General features: G+C 50.6%; 6 protein-coding genes across 7 annotated transcripts; 3 read left to right on the top strand and 3 right to left on the bottom strand.

Annotated features, from left to right (window-relative positions):
* Positions 1 to 46: 46 nt before the first annotated feature.
* On the bottom strand, positions 47 to 2,342 carry PV10_04667. 2 transcript variants are annotated; one of them, XM_016369240.1, is made up of 4 exons: positions 1,668 to 2,342; positions 1,491 to 1,615; positions 896 to 1,346; positions 47 to 843 (listed from the first exon to the last, which is right to left on the bottom strand). In XM_016369240.1, exons 1-4 carry the CDS (start codon positions 2,081 to 2,083, stop codon positions 324 to 326), a joined length of 1,512 nt encoding a protein of 503 aa, XP_016225028.1. In that variant the 5' UTR covers positions 2,084 to 2,342; the 3' UTR covers positions 47 to 323. The 2 variants fall into 2 exon arrangements, with proteins under 2 accessions (XP_016225028.1, XP_016225029.1); XM_016369241.1 differs by having other exon boundaries at positions 896 to 1,316.
* Positions 2,343 to 2,733: 391 nt separating this feature from the next.
* On the top strand, positions 2,734 to 4,394 carry PV10_04666 (uncharacterized protein). The gene has a single exon (XM_016369239.1). It carries the CDS (start codon positions 3,078 to 3,080, stop codon positions 4,224 to 4,226), a length of 1,149 nt encoding a protein of 382 aa, XP_016225027.1. The 5' UTR covers positions 2,734 to 3,077; the 3' UTR covers positions 4,227 to 4,394.
* Positions 4,395 to 5,295: 901 nt separating this feature from the next.
* PV10_04665 (uncharacterized protein) lies at positions 5,296 to 7,874 on the top strand. Its single transcript, XM_016369238.1, has one exon. The coding sequence runs from the start codon at positions 5,661 to 5,663 to the stop codon at positions 7,284 to 7,286; it is 1,626 nt and encodes a 541-aa protein (XP_016225026.1). The 5' UTR covers positions 5,296 to 5,660; the 3' UTR covers positions 7,287 to 7,874.
* A 180-nt stretch (positions 7,875 to 8,054) lies between these two features.
* Positions 8,055 to 10,338, bottom strand: PV10_04664 (uncharacterized protein). The gene has a single exon (XM_016369237.1). The coding sequence runs from the start codon at positions 9,957 to 9,959 to the stop codon at positions 8,091 to 8,093; it is 1,869 nt and encodes a 622-aa protein (XP_016225025.1). The 5' UTR covers positions 9,960 to 10,338; the 3' UTR covers positions 8,055 to 8,090.
* A 502-nt stretch (positions 10,339 to 10,840) lies between these two features.
* Positions 10,841 to 14,039, top strand: PV10_04663 (uncharacterized protein; the record flags this gene model as incomplete). Its single annotated transcript, XM_016369236.1, has 1 exon — positions 10,841 to 14,039. The coding sequence occupies one exon, from the start codon at positions 10,841 to 10,843 to the stop codon at positions 13,946 to 13,948; it is 3,108 nt and encodes a 1,035-aa protein (XP_016225024.1). The 3' UTR covers positions 13,949 to 14,039.
* An 81-nt stretch (positions 14,040 to 14,120) lies between these two features.
* Positions 14,121 to 19,838, bottom strand: PV10_04662 (uncharacterized protein). Its single transcript, XM_016369235.1, has one exon. It carries the CDS (start codon positions 19,657 to 19,659, stop codon positions 14,212 to 14,214), a length of 5,448 nt encoding a protein of 1,815 aa, XP_016225023.1. The 5' UTR covers positions 19,660 to 19,838; the 3' UTR covers positions 14,121 to 14,211.
* Between the last annotated feature and the right edge of the window lie 519 nt (positions 19,839 to 20,357).

The following is a 20,357-nucleotide window of genomic DNA, read 5'->3' as shown; positions in this document are numbered from 1 at the left end:
TCAGCCTTGTGCTTGACCACAAGCCTTTATAGAAAGAAACAAGACACATGTTTGATTTCATGGACACGTTGGAACAAGACCAAATGGCTATCTCTCATCCTTCAAGATATCTTTTCACCACGGCATTGTTGCTATACCAAAAAAGTTTGTAATAGGGTAGAACCCTTCCTACTCGAACCGAGACCTGTGGTACGAGATGAGGAAGGGTGAAAGCCAGGCTCCGAAAAAAACCTTGAGGCAGCCGAGCCTCATTCCAGTATTCTTCATATCTAAAAGGTTCAGTAAATACCGGCAAGTAGTGTGGCAGCTGGGAAGCCTCTGCCTCAATGTAAACCCATTAACGCCTTGCTGTTCTCGTAAACCACATAGCTGATGCTGACAGCTGGTGCCACCTTCAATAAATTGGGTGTCACGCCTTTGAAAAGTCCCCTGAATCCCTCTCCTTGTATCGTCTTGACGGTGACGTCTGCAATGCCCTTGTATGTGGGCGGGTGGAGAACGGTCCCCTGGGCCTGTAAACGTGTTCGGAGCAGGTTGATGGGGTACACCACGGTGGCGCTGATGGCTCCTGAGGTTGCGCCGATGATCCCTGTAACCAGGTTGCTCATATCCACATCTTCTTCGTGACATCGATTTTTCTTGGCCTTCCTTGCCAGCACATAGTGCTTACAATTTTCGAAGATGAACAAGTCGATTGCGCTGTAGGGAAACATTCCCGCCAGGCCCATGCCCAAGCCTCGGTAGTATGGTGCCATCCTTCCCTGTTTCCACATTTTGCGTGCTGTCTGGGCGATCAGTGCATTGCCGTGAAGTCCTCCTGATACCGTCTCGCATTGCATCCGGCTACACGTACATCCGTCAGTGCAGTCGAAACTCAAGGGCCAAGATGACTTACAACTTCAATGTGTCGAGAGGATAGACGACACATTGTGACACCACTCCTCCAATTCCTCCAGCCAAGAACTGGGAAGTTGGATGCAGGTGTTTAGGGTCCGAGCCTTCGAAATCGGCAAAAGCTCTTTTCGCTGCTTCGTAGGCTCCAAATTTGATGGCCGACTCGGGCATCACCTTGACAACATTGAGCCCGTTGCCCGCAAACAAGCTTCTCATTCCACCCGCCGCCCAAAGATCTTTACAAGCGTCGACTAGTGGACGTGCAAAATGCGTCACCACTTTGACAGGGGCACCTTTCCGGGCGGCGTCTAGAGCAGCATGCTTAGGGCTGGTCTGAGCGATCAAGTAGACCTTGAGGCGATCGAGGGGAGCAGTAACTGTTCGCGACACCATGCCTGCTAGACCACCCGCTATGAAATAGCCTAGCGGTGGAAACAAGTCTGTCAGCATTTCTAGCAACAAGTCAGAATATGTGAAAATGCAAGTGCGAATGAGATGCCCAAGGACGAGGGTCTCCCCAGGAGTGCCTTAAAGCCTTATCACGTGAAGCTTGTGGCAGGGTGAGTCCATCGTGAATGGACTAATCGCGAACATACCGAAGCCCTGCAGGGTGTCATTGATATGGACATCTCCTTCTTGATTGACGTTTGCTGTTGCAGAGTAGTAGGAGATGACAGCACGGAGGCTGGGCTGACCGGATGGGAGGAAGAGGAGGAAATTCCTGCGTGTGTCAATACCTCTCTGGTGGGATTTCAGATAACGATGGTGCTCACCTCCATTCTTCGAAGCTGATTTCTCCGTCATGGTTAGTATCGACCTCATCGAAAAATTGATCCAGCTTAGCGTTGCTGATGGTCAGACCAGATCTGCTGAACGCAGCCCTCAATTCATCCTTGTCAAGTGCCCCACTATTGTCTCGATCGATGCTTTCAAACAGCTGCCACAATTCCTTCTCTGCGTGCTCAACAAAAACCCTGAACTCATTGTACTGTATTCGACCGTCTCCCGAGGTATCGACCACTTTTAGAACGTCATGAAGAAGGTCGTCGGCGTTTTTGAGGGGGTGGTCGATGGTGCGAAGACCTTTTTGAAGGGCGGAGAGGTCCAGTTCGCCTTGATTGCGGGTGTCTAGTTTGCGCCATAACTCCTGGATGCGCTGGTCGCGGCGCTCATTTGACTCTCCGTTCATACTACGCCTTGTATGACTGGGGAAATCGTGGTTATCTTTGAGGGATCATGTTGGTGCCAATACCCTGCGGATCGAGCACCGTGGATGACGTTGTGGTGAAGAGCCGAGAGATTGCTGTAGATTCTGGCAGAGATTCGAGGAGAAGTGAAGTCTCCTGGAAAGCCAGCAGGAGAAATGCAGAAGAGGAGACAAAGGCAGAGGATCACAGGATTTACATTTGCATCTGCTTTGCTGCGGGTGGAGCTGGTGATCAAGCTTCAACCGCAGAGGGTGACGTAGAGAAAGAAGCCAGGACAAAATAGGGCAACAGGCGGTGGCCACCAGTGTTACCTCACTTAGCAATCTTGATTCCTCAGGCGGGCGGGGGCTGAGGTTGTTAAGGCTAACAAGGCTTCTTAGGCACCCTCGGGCCAAGCGCACGCCTCCTCGGTCCCCAGAACGCCTCTTGCAGCCTGCCCAACGAAGCCCCAAGGCCCAATGGGCGACAACGGTGGAGGATGAGGGGCTGCGTTTAGGTATTTGCAGCCCGCTCGATGAATAATAGTAATGAAAGCGAGATTTTTACTGGCTGACTGGTCAAGGAAGTCACGGGAGGACATTTCAAGTGGAAAGAGCCCTTACGTTCAACTCAACTTCCAGAGCCACATTTTGTCTGGTTGTCTTTGGCTACGCATAGAGCAGGCGGATGTCAATAAACAATTCTACTTTTCAAGTTGGAAGGTCTATACCAACACTGCTAGAGGCATTCAGACAAGGTAATTGGCGACCCTCCTTGATAAAACCAGTGGTGGCGATGGAGATGGACGGAATCTAGCCACCAGCAATATAAACATTTATAAGGCAATCGCCATGGCGAGAAGGAGGCATCAACAGCGTTGCAACTGCCCTACAACTGTTCTATTACGTCTGTCAGCGTCTTGGCCAACAGACCAATTCTGACGCGTTTTGAGGCACTCATTACCATTACCATCAACCATATATCCCCTTGGCCATCATGTCGGCCAATTATTGGACTTCGACACAGAGAAAATATTGGACTTTTACGCCTGAGAAGCTAGCTGAGAAGCGGCACGAGCTGGAGAAGACCTACTCCAAAATCTACGAGCAATATCCATATCCGGATCGAAGACACCTGCTCATTTTTATCAGAGATCGGATTCTACAACTTGCCAAACGACTGCCCTTCCGCCAACAGTGCGTCGCCACTGCGCTGGTGTATCTTCAACGCTATTTTCTCTTCTATCCTGTTCAGAACCTGAACCTATATCTCATCCTCGCAACCGCCTTTTACTTGTCCTCTAAAACGGAAGAGTCCCCTCACCACATTCGTCTGGTTGCAGCAGAAGCGAGACAATCATGGCCTGAATTCGTTCCAGGGGACGTCTCCCGGCTGGGGGAGATGGAATTCTGTCTCATATCCGAAATGAGATCTCAGCTCATAGTGTGGCACCCATATCGATCCTTGCTTGACATGAAGGAGAATCAAGACATCAAGTTGACCCCCGACGAGCTGGGTCTTGCGTGGTCCATAATCAATGACAGTTTCATGACCGACTTACCACTGACTTGTCCTCCTCATCTCACCGCCGTCATTGCCATGTTTCTCGCCGTTATCTTCCTTCCTTCAGCCAAAGCATCAGGGGCATTACGGCCATTAACGCATGACACGATTGCCAACCCAGAATCTGGACCATTTTCATCTTTTGGAGGAGGCCGCCCAGCAATGTCTGGGCCTTTTAACAACCTCCTCACTAGCTTACATATGTCCGGCCAGCAAAACGGGTCTCAGTCTAGTGCGAACCACTCAAACCCGAACATGATGGGTCAGGCTCCATCGCGCTTTTCGCACCAACACAGCCTTTCCCAGTCGTCCACTCAATCTCAACCTCAAACTTCCGCCGGGAATACGTCTGTCCCGACAACCGGACTGAGCGAACGTGAAAAGACAATTCAGGCTATCAAAGAATCAGAAAGAATGCAATCCCTGATGAAGTTCCTTGTCGAGTCTGATCTTGATATTCCGCGTATGATCGAAGGAACACAAGAGATGATTAGCTTATACGATTGTTGGGAGCAGTACAACGAGAAGGCGGTAAAAGATATTGTTGGTCGATGTCTAAAGGCTAGAGGGCTGGACTCTTGAATTGCACCCAGCAAAATCTGCTCGTTTGGTGGGACACGAAAATGATACGCATTTCGTGTCCTCCGGATATTCACGGTGTTTGGGTGTTGGGTACCTGGCCCAAGTACTATTTAGTAATAGGTACCTAGGGGACCTGAGATACACACACAATATTTTACTATTTTTCCGCTATAAAATAACGGAAGAGGAAGGCGATGGCGGGTACTCTCCACAGGATCAATGGTTGAAAAAGAGCTGCGAGTATCGGAATATAGCTAGCGCATCATTTGTCCACGTGCAGAATTCGCTTGTGTGCGAAAAAGTTCCGAAATGAGGCGGCCAGACGGCACCCGGATCACGGAAACAATACGCTAGAAGGTTGATTGGAAAGGTCTTGCCAGTGCCTGGCCAAGCAGGCCACTTAGGCGAGGTTGGTGCCCAAGAGATCTCCAATGGTCCGCCGATTGAAGTCGTGGTTGGGAAGGTCATGGTGCCTGTAAGCACACGCAAACGCACAGCATAGGCTGTAGGCATCTGCCCGCCGGAAGGCGCCTAGGGTTGCTCCACTGGTGGAGTCGCCCGCCCACAAGAAGAGCTTCTTTCTTCTTTGTTACGCAAAAGAAACCGCAATCAGCCCTGTGGTTTGTGGGTTGATGTCCACTGGGCCTCCTCCAAGGCATGAAAATGCCGATGATGGTTAGCTCTCCCCTCCTCGTACGAACCCTATCACCCCCATAGCGTATAAATCTACAGGCGGAAGCTGACAGCGTGGACAGTAAACTCGGTGCCTAGGATTTGAGCGCCTCTGGACCCTTGTCCACTGACACACGGTCTCCGTCATCAGATCCTCCACATCATCCGAACTCACGGACTGCCTAATTCCACCAATTACCGTTGCCCGATAGCCTTTTCAATGCCCTCGTGTCTCTTATCTTCAGCACCGAACTCCCTTGCACACGACCTGTTTGTGCGTCGTGTGCGCCTAATCCCACCCCCGGGCCCTCGTGTCTGCATCGCCGCATCGCCCGGACCCTTTCTTCTCGTCTTTGTACCCCCATCGCCCCCATTCTTGTGCATATCGTCCTCGCCTGTGGTTACTCTCCCTGCCTCATTTCATCAGCTGTGACAGATCCGCAGTCTACTCGTACCTGCGACACACGCCTGCATCTCATCTGGCCTCTGTAAACTCAATCACCTTGTCCGTTAACCTTCCTCCACCTCCAGCTTCTCCTCGTTTATTGTATGCCAGCCATCCGTACAAGACATGTTACCATCTGACCATCGCCTTTTATCCGTCGTCAACGCACACTATCTCTAACAGTCTCGATATCTACCTCTCCCAATTCGATGTAGTCTCTCGTTCAATTCCGACATCCACTGATTGGAGGGACCGCACCACCATGACAGAGTAAAGTTCCCAAATCTTTACCTGTGAACTCCTTATACACGCCCATCATGATGATGGTCCCTCGATCCTATGGCCATGGGCCTCGGGCAGAAAGAAGACAATCGGACGCCAGTTTGGTGGAGAAAGAGCCCTTGCCTTCTCGACGGTCGATAGATCTATCCTCCCGTCAGTCCACTGTGTCAGCATTATCTCAGAGCTTCGCTGGAAACACCTCTCCCTCGAACAATCAGCATTCATCCCACCCCGTCAAGATCCCGCCTCGCTCTCCAACTCGGAACAACAATCAACCCCAGAGACCGGCTCCTTCTGCCCTTCAGATTCCACCACCACCCCCACATGTCACAAAATCCACCAGAAGAGAGTCTGTCAAAGATATATTGTCGTCTACAACGATTCCAGTGAGGCGAAAGCCGAGACCAAGGGCTGCGCAGCGTTTACCTAAGGGCGATTATGTCGCTGATTTCAGCAAGCTCTTGAGCGAGGACTTTCTTTCTCCTAGCGATGGCACTCTTTCAGCAAGCTGGTCGAATCCCCAGTTTGAAGGCTTATTTGGGAACATTGACTGTTTCATGGACAATCAGATGATCGTGGGAAGCCAGGGTCTTGACACTGGTATAATGACAACCAGATCACTATCAAGCGAATCGATGCCCTCCTTGGCTTCTCCTGACGACTTTAGCACATCCGGCCTTCCTTCTCCTGCTACCTTGAAGTCACCCTCGGATCACAGGTTGCGGCAAATGGCTAGTTCCGAGGATTGCAGCACTGAACATCCCCTTCTCCACGACTCTGCAGACGACGACGACGAAGTCGTCACTGGGACCACGACTCCGGAGCTGGCACTATCGCCTCTGAAGCATTCCAACCGCAAACCTTTTATGCCAGAAAAACGGCCCATTTCGTTCAAATCCAGTTTGACCGCGTCACTCAAAGCCCTGAGATCTGCAGCTCAAACCGTGTCAAATATTGCAACCACGCCTCCTCTGATCCAACCAGACGAATTCCTAGGTGCTTCTGTTTTCGATTTCAAACCCGAACTCACGGACGATCGGCGCCCTCCGCCATCAAATGCACCACCGTCCGCTGCCATGAGGCGGTACCTCAACCCCCGTTCCATGATCCAACCCGATTCTCCCGCCCAGCTCCACTTCTGGCTCGATGAGAAACCTGTCCCAGGCGCACCAGCCAAAGCCGACGGCAAATACAAATCCAAGGCCAAAAAGAAAAACCAAAACCAACCGTCAGGCACCCCCAGAACCAAACTTTCTCGCAACCGAATCGCTCAACTTCCCCCTATTGTACAGCTATCGACATGTATCCCTTCCACCGTCCGTACTGCACATGCATCCAGTCCCCCCACCTGGCTCGACCCCGATGGAACCCCGAGCAACAAATACCGAGCTGCACAAGTTCTCGCATGGACCAACAGTGGTGAAGGTGGCAAACTTGAATGTCAACCCCGACCCCGTGAGCCCAGAGACAACCGAGATTTTCTTCGCACTTACGTATGTGAGGCTAACATGCGCCGATGTGGCAAACTAAAGGAGGAGGCCGTCGGCCATGCCAAGCTATGGCTTCCACCGGTGGTCGAACCAAAAGATGAAAAAGGTCAAAAGGTGGAGAGAAAGATTGGTGCAGAAAGATGGACGGTATGGTCCATGGACGATGTGTAAAAATGAACGAATGGAATGCACTGCACTGCACTGCACGGCAAGCATGGCGTATGAGTATCACGGTTGGGATGGGACTTTGGAGTGTGTGGTGTCTGTTTTACATTTTCTTTTCTTTTCATTTCATTCGGTTGATTTGCAACATGATCGTTTTGTTGCTGGGGGAGACTACTGGTTGACTACCGGTGTGAGTGAGAGCGGGAGCATAGGGTATGAGAGCAGGAAGGGGATCGGGGTGAGCGATGGATGGATGTATGGATGGGATGTACGAACGACCGATCATGACCAAGTTTTTTTTCTTTCATTATTTCCGCCACAGCTATAGGAGGCTGAGAACAGTTCTCAGCGTGCGGTGAAATTGTACCAAAAAGGATGTATTGTGCAGCCAGGCACGAAAATGAAGACGAGGAGAATATTTTGGGCCAATTGGGCTTCTTTTGCTTTGATTTGCTTTTTTTGGAGAACGAAAGCCACAAAGCCATGGATGGAGCCATATTATATGGAAAGAAGAGCCGATGAGGTTGAGTGAACAAAGTAAATTAGGTATTCATGTTTGTATATGAATGAGAATACTTTGGGTATTTGATAAAATTGCATAACAGTAAATTCGAAGCATATGATCAAAATATCACATTATCACATTATCCAAACGGTATGGTATAATATATCTATGCATGCATGCATGCCTTGGGATGTATTATTATTATTACTATTATTATTATTATTGCAAGACAAGAGTCTTCACTGAATCAGGTAAATAGTAATGAATGATCAACGGGAATAATCCTATGATATTAAACTATGTATTTATTTGGGTATCGGTTTACTCGAGATCTTAACTCCAGTCGTATGTCTGACACTCGACCATACACTCGCCGAGACCTTGACGGGCAATTTCCTACCTTTGAGACGTTGATCAATCAACCACATGCCGACCACAAACTCCTCTCGATTCAACGCCTTGGATCCCGGCGGACTGACCAGGTCCCAAACTTCCTCTAATATATCTCGAGGAAGACGACTACGGTTCCAGATATCGCGAACGACTACGTTCATTACCATGTCGTTCGAGTTATCTCTGATGGCGTTGGCGTTGGCGTTGGCGTTGTCACCACCACCGTCAGAGTCGTCGAGGATGTCTTGGTCGAAGAAGAGTCCTCGGTTTGCGGCCCAAACTCCTTCGTAGCGTTTACGTTCGCGTTCGGTGATTTTGTCGCGCCAGCGTTTGCGGTCGCCTTCGTGGTGCATGTTTGGATGACGGCGCCAGTGTTTTCGACCTCGTTTGGTGGGTTCGTCGGCGGATTTGTCATCGCCGGGGGGTTTATGACGGAGCGTTTGCCGCATGGTTCTTGGGGGTGGTGGGTCAGGAGGGGTTTTGTCGGATGGTTTGCTGGGCCCGTGGAGGTGGCGGTGATGGATGCCGACAGAGTCGAAGATTCCTACGGACCGAGATCGTCGTCGGGGTTTGGGTGGTGGTGGAGGCACGGCGGGTGACTGGATCCGTGAAGGGGCATGGGATGACGCTATTGATCCGGCGACCATGGCGTCCGCTAGAGCGTTGATAGATCTTTGTTTCAAATACTCCCGATTCGCGGTCTGGGTGTTGTTGTTGAGGACTGCTTGTTCCTGAGCAGCCACGGCAGCTCGGTCAGGACGTACAGCCACCGGAGCTGGTAAGGTTTTGTGACTCGGCTCTGATGCATAGCGGACCGCATCGGTCTCAGAGTCGGTCTGTGGAGGAGTGCTTTTGATACTTGGCGGAACTGAATCGAGAGCTGCTGATGATGCCTGAGGAAGTGCTCGTGGGCGCGTGTCGGTCGGGGGAAGATCTGTAGGTGGGGAGAACGTCCTCCGAGCCATCTCAAAGGCTGATGCATTTCTAGTGGCTGTGGCTGCGGCGGCGGCTCCGGATGGGGAAGGACTTGATATCGGTGAAGGATGAGATAGCTGCGCTGCTTGAGGGTTCCATTGTGCGATAGATCCCAGCTCCTGCTTCGGTCTTTCGCCAGTCTTTTGAGGAGCCACCGAGCTTCCTCCGGTGGTCATAGAGGCTAAAGCACCAGCAAGGGCATCGTGATTCTTAGGCGGCCGTTGTGGAGATTCATGAGAACTGTTGGTACTCAACCCACGTGCACGCATGACCGGGGGATTTTCTGGTGTTGACAAGTGTGACCCAGACTTGTTTCGTACCAGAGCAGGCCTTCTGACTGGGCTTGTGCTGGAGGAGGCAACGACAGCGGCCACGGTAGATGTAGGACGTGCGGGATGAGGTTGGAAGTTTCTTTTCGAGGGCGAAACTGAGGAGTGATGGGATGACGACGAGGATGGTGCGGCGAGGTGATCCGTTGTCAAGGGCCTGCCTCTAGCAGTCGTTCCACTATCATGGGTCCGTATCGAAGGGCTCTTTTGGACCGAGGCTGAAGTCGAAGCCTGGGCCTGTTGTTTCTTACCGGCAGCTGCGGCAGCTGCCAGAGCACCAGCGGAAGGGTTCTGAGGAGGAGAAACGACAGGCTTTTGAGGTTTCAAGGAACTGGGCCCAAAGGCAGATGCAGCACCGCGGAGAGCAGGAGAAGCCACTGGCGAGTTGGAAGGAGATGCCGCATTTCGTCCAGCATTCTGCTGAATGAATGGCGGCTTGGGCGCCACAGGTGGACGCCGCGCCTGTGTCTCAGTCATCAATCCATGAACAAGTCGACCAAACAGAGATGCAGATGTCGCATCGATCGCAGGACAGCGGAACGAGTGTGGATGTTGCTCGGGATGACTAAGGATGGTATTGAAGCATATCAGCTCCCGCTATATGAGGCGTGCAATCACCAAGCAAAGACTAGAAAGAGTGTGGATGTTGGCGTGGTAGGTACAACATGTGTGGGATGCCTATAGATAGGTTCTTGTCAAGAGGAGAGGAGGATTGAGGGATGCTCTGTGGGATTTGCAGGGTTCTTCATCCGTAGTAGTTCTCCATAGTCGTCGCATCTCACCTCAGACATTCAGGTACCACAGAAAGTTGGAGCGTTAGGTCAGGGTGTCAGGATGTTGGTGAAGACTGGGGTCCTGAGGGGCGCAGGCAGGATTCTGCCACCAATAATTCCAATACGGAGATGAAGTTGGTTACTATTGCGGTTTAGCTTCATTGGCACGTGCTCCAATAACTCTTGTCACTACCGGAACTCAGTCAATCCGCACGTGATGACGCGTCTGTGCGCACCATGTTGGGTTTAGCGTCAACGGCGGGCTATAATGCCAAGATAATGTCAGTCTCGCGAGGCAGGAACCATGGGCACGATGGGCACGACAGGGAAATACACCTGCCGAACCACGTGCATAATGAAACATACGTATCTGTTCTCTGTGGATGTGATCATGATGAGCAATGTCAGTAGATGAAGGGGGCCTTTGGATAGACGATTTCTCTCTTGCAGACTCGAAGGTCTGTAATGTGAGTTCATCAACCCCCCCGCGTTTACGACCCTCCCTTCACGCCGACTGAATCTTCATCACGATCCTTATCAACAGCTACCAAGTAACGGCTCAATGATTCTAAATCTACCAGCATCATGTCGGATCAGGAAGACATGGACGTTGACTCGGTGGGTGGCGTTGAGATCAGCGACCAGCAGGCCCAAGAAGATGAACTCGACTTGAAATATCCCAATCGCCCTCGCAACAAGGGCGAAACGCTTCCATTCTCCACCCTTTGCAAGGATTTATTCAATCCATTGATAGAGCTTCGAATGAACAAGCAAAAGGCTCCCCCTGGGAATCGTCGAGCATTGGGCCCCAACAGGACTAAGTCATCGCCAACCGAGAAACGAAACGCCCTCATTGAACGTTACATCTCCCGTTGGCGTCGTGAGGTAGGAGATGATTTCTATCCTGCTTTTCGTCTCATCATCCCTGATAAAGACCGGGACCGTGCTATGTATGGTCTGAAGGAAAAGGTCATCGCTCGCCTCTTGGTCAAGATGATGAAGATCGACAAAAATTCAGACGACGCCTTTAGTCTTCTGAACTGGAAATTACCACACCCAGGATCTACAACTCAAATTGCAGGTGATTTCCCTGCTCGTTGTCAAGATGTTATCTCGAAAAGACCCATGCGAATCGACCCAGGAGACATGACCATCCAAGAGGTCAATGAAGCCTTGGATAAATTGGCTGCAGCACCAAAGGAAGAGAACCAGCTATCAATAATGACGGAGTTCTACAAGCGTATGAATGCTGACGAGTTCACTTGGCTGATCAAAATCATTCTCCGCAGCATGAGGATTTATGCCACTGATAAAACATTCCTCCATCTCTGGCACCCAGATGCCGAGACTCTCTTCAACGTCTCTAGCAGCCTGAGAAGAGTCTGTTACGAGCTGTACAACCCCAATGTCCGCTTAGAAACTGAAGATACTGGTGTCACCTTGATGCAGTGTTTCCAGCCTCAAAGTGCTCGACACAATACTCACCTCTCCATCGCGAGTATGATCGAAAGGCTGCGACGAGGAAATGAACCCCGAGAATTCTGGATCGAAGAGAAATTGGATGGGGAGCGGATGCAGCTTCATATGATTTCCGTCTCAGATGACAAAGACACAGGAGTAGAGGGCGGTAAACAATTCAGGTTCTGGTCTCGAAAGGCCAAGGAGTACACATATCTATACGGTGAAGGCTTTTACGATGATAAAGGCTCCCTGACCCAATTTATCAAGGGTGCTTTTGCCCCTGACGTTGAGAGCATCATTCTAGATGGAGAAATGATTACTTGGGATCCGACCCTGGACAAGATTGTCCCGTTTGGGACCCTCAAGACCGCCGCACTATCCGAAATCAACAATCCGTTTGCTAATGGTATTAGACCATTGTTCCGGGTGTTTGATATTCTTCTGGTCAACGGCAGGCCCTTGACCCGCTGGACTTTACAAGATCGAAGAAATGTGCTTGAAAGGTCGGTCAAGTCTGTGCACCGGCGTCTGGAGCTCCACGACCACATTGTCGCAACTACTGCCCAAGAAGTCGAGGACGAACTTCGTAAAGTGATAGCAAATTCGTCCGAGGGTCTCTTATTGAAGAACCCCCGTTCCGCCTACCGCCTGGATGAACGCAATGACGACTGGCAAAAGGTCAAACCTGAGTACATGACCGAATTTGGCCAATCACTGGATTGCTTGATCATCGGAGGCTACTATGGAAGCGGACGTCGTGGAGGTGCGATCTCAAGTTTCATGTGCGGGCTGCGAGCACCTTCGACATCGGATAGACGTCGTGGTGATACTCAACCAGGAACCCAATCATCAACACACTCTCAAGGCCCAAGTCAGGATGATGCTTCCAATCAGCGGTTTCTAACTTTCTGCAAGGTTGGGGGAGGACTTTCTGCTAGTGACTATGCAACCATCCGCCACGAGACCGAGGGGAAATGGATCGACTGGGATCCGAAGAATCCTCCCACAAAATACATTGATATTGGTGGTCCAGCGACTGCTGGCCGTGAAAAACCAGATCAGTGGATCAAGCCAGAAGACTCCCTTGTGATCGAGATCAAAGCGGCGGAAATCACCCTGAGCGATGATTATGGCGCAGGCCTCACGCTGCGATTTCCTAGGTTCAAACGTCTACGAAGGGATAAGTCCTGGGAACAAGCCTTGTCTGTTGATGGCATGGAGGACCTTCGCAAAAAGGCCGCAAAGGACCACCGCGAGAAGGAGATCAAGATCGACGATGAGAAGAAGCAAAGGCGAAAGCAGGCCACCGCCACGAGGAAAAAACCTTTGACTATAGCTGGCTATCATGCGAAGGATGTGAACAACGTTGAAGAGCCTGTGGGACCTAAAGGGGAAGTCTTGTCTGGCTTGACTTTCTACATCATGACAGACTCCGGTTTGAATGGCTCCCAGAAGAAAACTAAACTGGAACTTGAAGCACTAGTAAAAGCAAATGGTGGTAAGGTTGTCCAGACGCACTCCGCCGTTGAAGATACAGTGTGTGTCGCGTCACGCCGAACTGTCCCCGTCGCAAGTTTGATCAAAGCTGGTAAGAAAGAAATCATCAAACCAATCTGGATTTTCGACTGCATCGATCAAGCGAGAAAAGACTTTACAAGGGGATTACCGGAGATTGTTATCCCATACGAGTCCGAGCGACATTTATATTTTATTCCCGAGGATAAAGAAGGGGTATGGGACGACAACGTCGATGAATATGGCGACTCGTATGCCCGCGACATATCGGTGGAAGAGTTGACCGCCACCATGGCGAAGATGCCAAATGCAGAAGAATCCATAGACCGAAGCGACCTAATCCCCGCCATCTTACCAGACTTCATGAACTTGAGAGGTACAATGTTCCACGACTTGACAATGTATCTCGATTCCGGTTCAACGACAAAACAGCACCGTAGTGGCTCTTCGAGCGGTCCAGATGGTCAAGCCGACGTCGAAGACCCTCAACTTCTCACGGCACGTAATACGATAATGTTTGCTGGTGGGAAGGTCAGTCCCAGTTTGACTAACGAGGTGACGCATATTGTGGCTTCATCTGAATCGGACCTGTCTCTGCTGCGGAAGGATCTGTCCAAGAGAAAAGGCAAGATTCCTCGCATAGTCACTACTGAGTGGGTCGAGGTCTGCTGGACAGAGAGCACAAGAATAGATGAGGAGGCTTATGACGCAAGGTAAGGAGCAAACCCAGGGCAGATCTGATACGCTATAAGCACCGCATGGCATTCGACTAGCCGTTCCTAAATGAGAACGTTGGATATGATATGCTGGAACGCCTATGATGAGACACGAAACACCTCTCAATAACGATCTGCATACGAAGCGACGGGTCTTAGCCTTGTAAACCATCTTGTATACTACTTTTATTTATTCATGACCCATTGAGACACACTGCCTCTCAAGATACGGGGTCGTATGCATGCTAAGATCACACCCATTCTCTATTCTTCTTTTCCATGAGCACGCAACCATTCAGCGGCACGAGCCTTGACTTCCTCCACCCGACGCTCATCACCACAACGTTCCTCAAACTCCAACCACCTCTTGAAGAAGTGTTTAGCCTGCTTGACCTTCAACTTCGAAGATCCGCCGAAGATTCTCTCAAAGACACCTCGAACCTGTTCCTTCCCATCCTCATCCTCACTCCTCTTCATCTCCAGATCCAGCAAAACATTGAACACATCCACCCGTTTCGGAAACGAACTAATCAACCCCTCAAAAATCGTCCGTCCCCTCTCCGGCAGACCATTCTCCGATTTAAACTCCAACTGCGCAAACTTGGACGTGATGTCGAAATGCGTGAATTTCGGCAACGTCTGCAACGCCCTTGAAAGCAGCGCACGAGCTTGATCCGCCTGGCCCGCCGTATCAAACAAGAACGTCGCGTAATTGATCCAGATCTTTGGATCCTGCGTGAATTTCTTCAACATGCGTTGAAACAACGCATCGGCCTTTTCATGCTTGCCGGAATGGATGTAGATACTTGTGAGACGCGTGTAGATGTCTTGAGGGTCGTTGTATTCGCATGCGCGTTTGAACATGGCGTCGATGGATTCGTCGTCGCCATATGCGTTTTCGAGATTGAGCAGGGCGATCCACACATTGAGTTTTTCCGGGTCGCGGCCAAGACCAATGGATTTGAGGCCGCGTTCGCCGATGGAGCGGGCTTGGTCCGCGTCGCCGAGTTTCAGGTGGAAGGCCATATATTGGAGCCAAAGGAGGGATGAGTCCGGTTCGCTGAGGAGGAGGAGTTCGAAGTCGTCGCTGGATTGTGGTCCGTCTGTGTCGAGATCGCCCGTGTGGTCGACTTGGATTTCGGCCCGGTGTTTCTTCTTTTTCTTCAGCGAGGGGCCTTGGGTGTTGGTGTTGGTGTCGGAGTCGGACTCGGTGGGTTTGGAGGTTGATGGGATGGTCGAGTCGTTTACGCCGTACCAGTCGAATCCGCCGACCGAGAGGGCTTTGGTTGAAGGGGGAGGGACTTTGGCGTTTACGAGAACGGCTTCTTGGTCGCTGGCGGCGTCGTCTTCTGAAAGATCGATCGCGGACTCATCCTCGTCATCTTCGCTATCTTCCTCTTCCGCTTCGCCTGCTGCCTCGACATCTGCCATTTCGACGTCAAGCTGAGCACCTCCATCAATCTCAGAGTCATCGTCATCGTCATCGTCATCGTCATCGTCATCACTCATGCTCTCGTCTTGATCCGCAAAGTAAGAAGGCTTCATGCCAAAATTCACTCGTCGAGCGCTTGGCTCTATCTTGAGGACTTTGGCCTTGACTGTGTCTCCTTCAGAGAATAATTTCGTGGCGTCCACCACGGGCTTTTCCGCTATCTCGCTGCGGTGACAGAGACCGCGTACATTCTCGGAGTTGTCGACACGAATGAAAACGCCAAAAGTCTCGGCTTTCGCCACTTTACCTGTGACAATGTCTCCAACTTTCAGGTCGTTGAATGTGATTGGAGCCTTGTAGTCAGGGCTCAGTGCAGATTCTTTCAATGTCATTTGCACGTGGCCGGAGTCGGAATCAACCAGGGTGATCTTGCCTTTGACAAGCTGATCCCGTTGGAAGTGACTCTTCCAGTCCTTCAAATAGCTGTCCGAGAGGTTGCTAATCCGCACAAACGCTGTGATGCCGTGGCCAAGTGTGACAAAGATGCCCTTGTCGCTCACATTGCTGATGAAGCCTCGAACCACAGCATTGACTGTGAGTTGTTTGGAGGAGGTGATTTCAGCGTCTTCAACTTCCAGAGAGGAGCTGAGAACCTTTGATGGTCGGGTAGAGAGGAACACTCTTTTGTTTGGGATGTCCACCTTGACGACGGAAACTCGTAGAATCTCATTCTTTTGATATTTCGCTGGGTTTGCTTCAGTGTAGTCATCAGCCATGTCGATGAGCTCGACTACACCAACGACCTGGTCGCTTAATTGAACAACCACGTTGCGCTCAGTGATTTTCGTTACACGGCCAGGGAGGACCAGGCCCTTTGAAATGGCTTCCAGGGTGAGAGGTTTGCTTGAGGTTTGGGATTTTGCGGACAAATCGAGCCGGTTCTTGTCAACATCGACTGCCAGGACATGGACTCGAAGGGCGGATCCAATTGGGAAATTCTCCTCAAGATCAGCAACCAAAGACAGATCATCTGAGACATCGGTTGCCTTGATCCTCCCACGCACCGTCGGCGAAAGGTTGACCCAAAGCCAACTGTCGGAAATATTGTTGACGAAAGCCAGCCATTTGGACCCAACCTGCACCTCTTCAATGGAAAGGTTAGTTACCTCTTTCTTGGCGATAGTGCTGGGCTTGCAAGATAGCTCAAAGACGGTGTTCTTTGAACTTCGATGGGTGAGGGGCAGAAATCTGTGGTTTCTGGTGTCATGAGCGCCGAGGATTTTGACACTGAGCTCTTCTTTACCCGAGAACTGTTTGAGAGGCTTCTTCCGGTCTTTGATCGCTTCCCAATTGTCAAAAGCCTCGGATGCATCAATCCGACCTTGAACGTCCTTTGCTAATTCAACGTTGATTTGGGTGTCCTTCACCGAGATGACTTTTGCCTTTGTAACTTTACCAACAGCTAGATCATCCCACGTCTTCAGAGCCGGATCGACAGGAGCCGATAGGGGAACTGTGCCTGGAACAAATGATTCCGTCTTGGATCTTTTGTTTCCAGTTTGTTCCAATCCCCTTTCTCTCATTGTAAGCCAAAACCGTGGAGTAGCGCCTTTGTAATCAATACGAAGGACCTTCGCTGAAACTGTCTGCAGCTTGGACATTCCAAAGTCTGGGAGCGACTCATTCTCTACAGGGACTTCGTTCCTGGCGAGGAGCCCGCTGATTCCTCCTGCAAAGCCGACGAAAATGCCAGCCTCGGTAATGTTAGAGACATATCCTGTCACCGAAGCATTTTCACTAAGTTGATCAAAGCTTCGGAGCAGCGTTCCGTCTTGAGCAGCCTTGATAAGACTCTGCTTGTTGCTGAGAAGTACAAGTCGGCGATTTGACTGGACTTGAAGGATGAGTACATTCTCCAGTTTCTGTCCGACTCTAAGCTTGCTCATGGCCGACTCTCGCTTTTTCAAAGAGCCATCAGAAACATGATCGAGTGTCAATCGGGCGATCGCATCGGATCCTTCTAGCCTGAGCAGAACATCATCTTGAGACTTCTCAAAGATGGTTCCTGTTGTCACTGTACCACTTTGTAGTTTGGCAAGAGAGGTTTCAACAGACGGGCCGGGCGTGTTGACCTCCCTGCAGGAAACGGTAAGGCGTTCCTCGCTCGGATTGACGCTGATAGCATTGACTGTCAAGACCTGCCCAACTCGGAAGTGCTCCCTGGCATCTTTGATGAATGCCTCACTCATCTCTGAAACAGGGAGGAAAGCTTTGACAGGCCCAAAGAACTGCATGACAGCTCCTGCACGATCAACTTTGAAAATCGTGCCCACCGTGGAATCGCCCACTTCGATGGCGTCAAAACTCTTCCACTCCTTTTGATCACTGTTGACAAGCGACTTCTTTAAAGTCAATCTCAGCCGCTTTCGGAGAGGATCTGTAGACAGCACTCGTACAGTCACACTCTGGCCTTCTCGAAATTTCTTCTCAGGATTCTTCAGTTCGATGTCAGACATGTGAATTGCAGGGACTAAGCCAGAAATTCCTTCCGCCAGTTTGACGATGAGTCCCTCGACTCCAGAAGAGCCGATGAGAATCGTTTCGATTTCTCCCTTCGCGACAGTGCCAGTTGGGACGTCTTCAATGCGCAGGAATGGGCGACTTAGTACACTCTGCTGTAGTGACACCAGATATAAGTTGTCAACAGGATTGTACTCAAGTACACGCGCGCGATGCTCGGTTCCAAGTTTATAGGCACCGATGACTTCGGAGATTGAATCCACTTTCTTATCGGAAAGTCTTGAAACATGAGCGAAGCCGATGGAGTTATCGTCAAGGCTCAGATATACACCCAAGCCCGGCTCAACGCGAATGACTGTTGCAGACTCAACAGTGGAAGACAAAGGGATTTGGCTCCCACCAGTGCTTGAACTTTCGAGATGGATAAGGTTCGGAAGGATTGAAAAGCCGATGTGCTTGTTCTCTGAAAGAGGAAACGTACACAGCAAGCGACCTAAGACCTTTTGACCTACGTTGTATTGGGAGAGAAACGCTTGCTTGTCTTTGAAGGATCCAGAATGGACGACATCTGCTGTCACATTGAGAAGACCCATCACTTTCCCAGAAAGACCAGAATCCGACGTTTCGCTTATGAGAATCTCAGCGACAGCCCCAGGGAGGAAAGAGTCCACAGAGGACGCCGACTTCAAGGCTGGCGCACTAGTGAGGTCAGCCGAGAGTTTGATGACCTTTCTATTCGTGTCCGAATCCAGTGCAACGCAGAGCAAGACTGCTCCAGGCTTGAAGTCATTGAGGGTGGCACCAGGAGGAAGGTCCTTTTTCAAAATAAAGCCAGGAGCAGTGCCCTCTTCGAACGCAAGATCAACGGCCAGACCATGGTCTTCAACACTGTTGACAGAGACCTGAACTGAGGTCCCAACAGCTAGATTGGAACGAGAAAGCCCTTTGTTGGTCAACAAAGGGTCGATGGACAATTCTATCCGTTTGCGAGCTTGGGACTTCGCTGCAGTTTTCTCCTGCTCGGTTGAAGTGACGGCGGTGCGCAGATATTGGCCAACACGGAAGTAATGTGATAAATCAATATCGTGATCAGAGTCCTCAGCCCCAGAATCGCTTGCGTTGTCGGCATCTCCATTGCTGTTGAGAAGCAGTTGCACTGTTTGGGTAAATTTGGGCGAGATAGAGGTCAGAGGAACATGACCCACGAGGTTGTTTGGCAGTGCAACGGTCAGAAATCTCGGACCAATTGAGATGATTTGACTGAGTATCAGAGAGTCGGTAGTAATTCTTTTGTAACTAAGACCGCCAATGAACACTTCTGGCTTTTCAGTCTCTGCGCTCTTTTTTCGATCTTTGTTTTTGGTCTTGCGGGGCTTCTTCTCAGGCTTCACTTGTTCATCTTCAGAAGACAGACCTTCCTCTTCGTCGCTTGAGTCTTGTGGTTTTCCGCCAGGTGCACCAAACAAGTCTTGTGCCTTTTGATGTTCCTTGGTAGCATCTCGGACTGCTTTCGCTTGGATTTGCCTTCGCTCGATTGGGGTCAACAAGCCGGCGCCGCCTCGAGGAAATGCAGGCTGCTCTTTGGACAGAACAGATGGGGGAGGTGGCTTGGAGGAAGGCTGTGACTCTTTGGATGAGTTCTGGGACCTCGGCTTTGTAGACTCTGCAGATTTTGACGGTTTGGCCTTGGAGTCGGATCTCGAGCGCTTGTTGGCCGACTTTGTATCGTCTGTCCCCAACTTCCTCTTGCCGGACGACATGGTGGTTGAAATGAAGGGAAACTCGGGGTGCCGAAGACTATAGAGTCCAATTTTTGATGTGGCACCACTGTTATGTATGGACCATCCTTGAAGGATATGATATCTCAGTGTCAGGGCTATAGCAGACAGAGATTGATTTTGGACCGGCGAAACCAAGTAATCTGCATGCTGGGAACTTTTTTCTTTGGAGAGGATTTGAAGGACGTGTGACAACCAATCGGAGTTGAATCTGCGGGGACGAACTTCTCGGCAGACCTTCTATACCCGACCACCGCGCTTCACCTTCCAATCCCAGACATTATTCACTAACTGCGCGTAACTTGCCATATCGGGTACTATTTTTCTTATCGATAACGGCGCGTCACGTCGCCACAAGTTAACGTGTCGCGTGTATCTTCCGCGCCTCCTCCGCTGGAGCCACTTCACGTATCTTCAATTACCAGTAACAAAGAGCCTGCATCAATCCACATTGACCAACTGGGCCCAAGGCAGCACCAAGACTGGCACTGTGGCGCTGCACCGTCTTTGCTAGAGGGCTAGAGTGACTATGACCATCCTACGCCTACAGCTCTCAGTCCTCCTTCGCTTCTTCCTTCCTTAACTAATACCTTCCAACACTTGCCTCTTCCTCTTCCAACAATGTACCCTTCATAAGCCGATTCCAGACCGTCCTCCCCTTTTGAGACCTTGCCACCAGT

The sequence above is a fragment of the Exophiala mesophila genome, assembly GCF_000836275.1.
Source record: "Exophiala mesophila strain CBS 40295 unplaced genomic scaffold supercont1.3, whole genome shotgun sequence".
NCBI classification, from domain to species: domain Eukaryota; kingdom Fungi; phylum Ascomycota; class Eurotiomycetes; order Chaetothyriales; family Herpotrichiellaceae; genus Exophiala; species Exophiala mesophila.
This window is presented reverse-complemented; position numbering and strand designations above follow the sequence as displayed.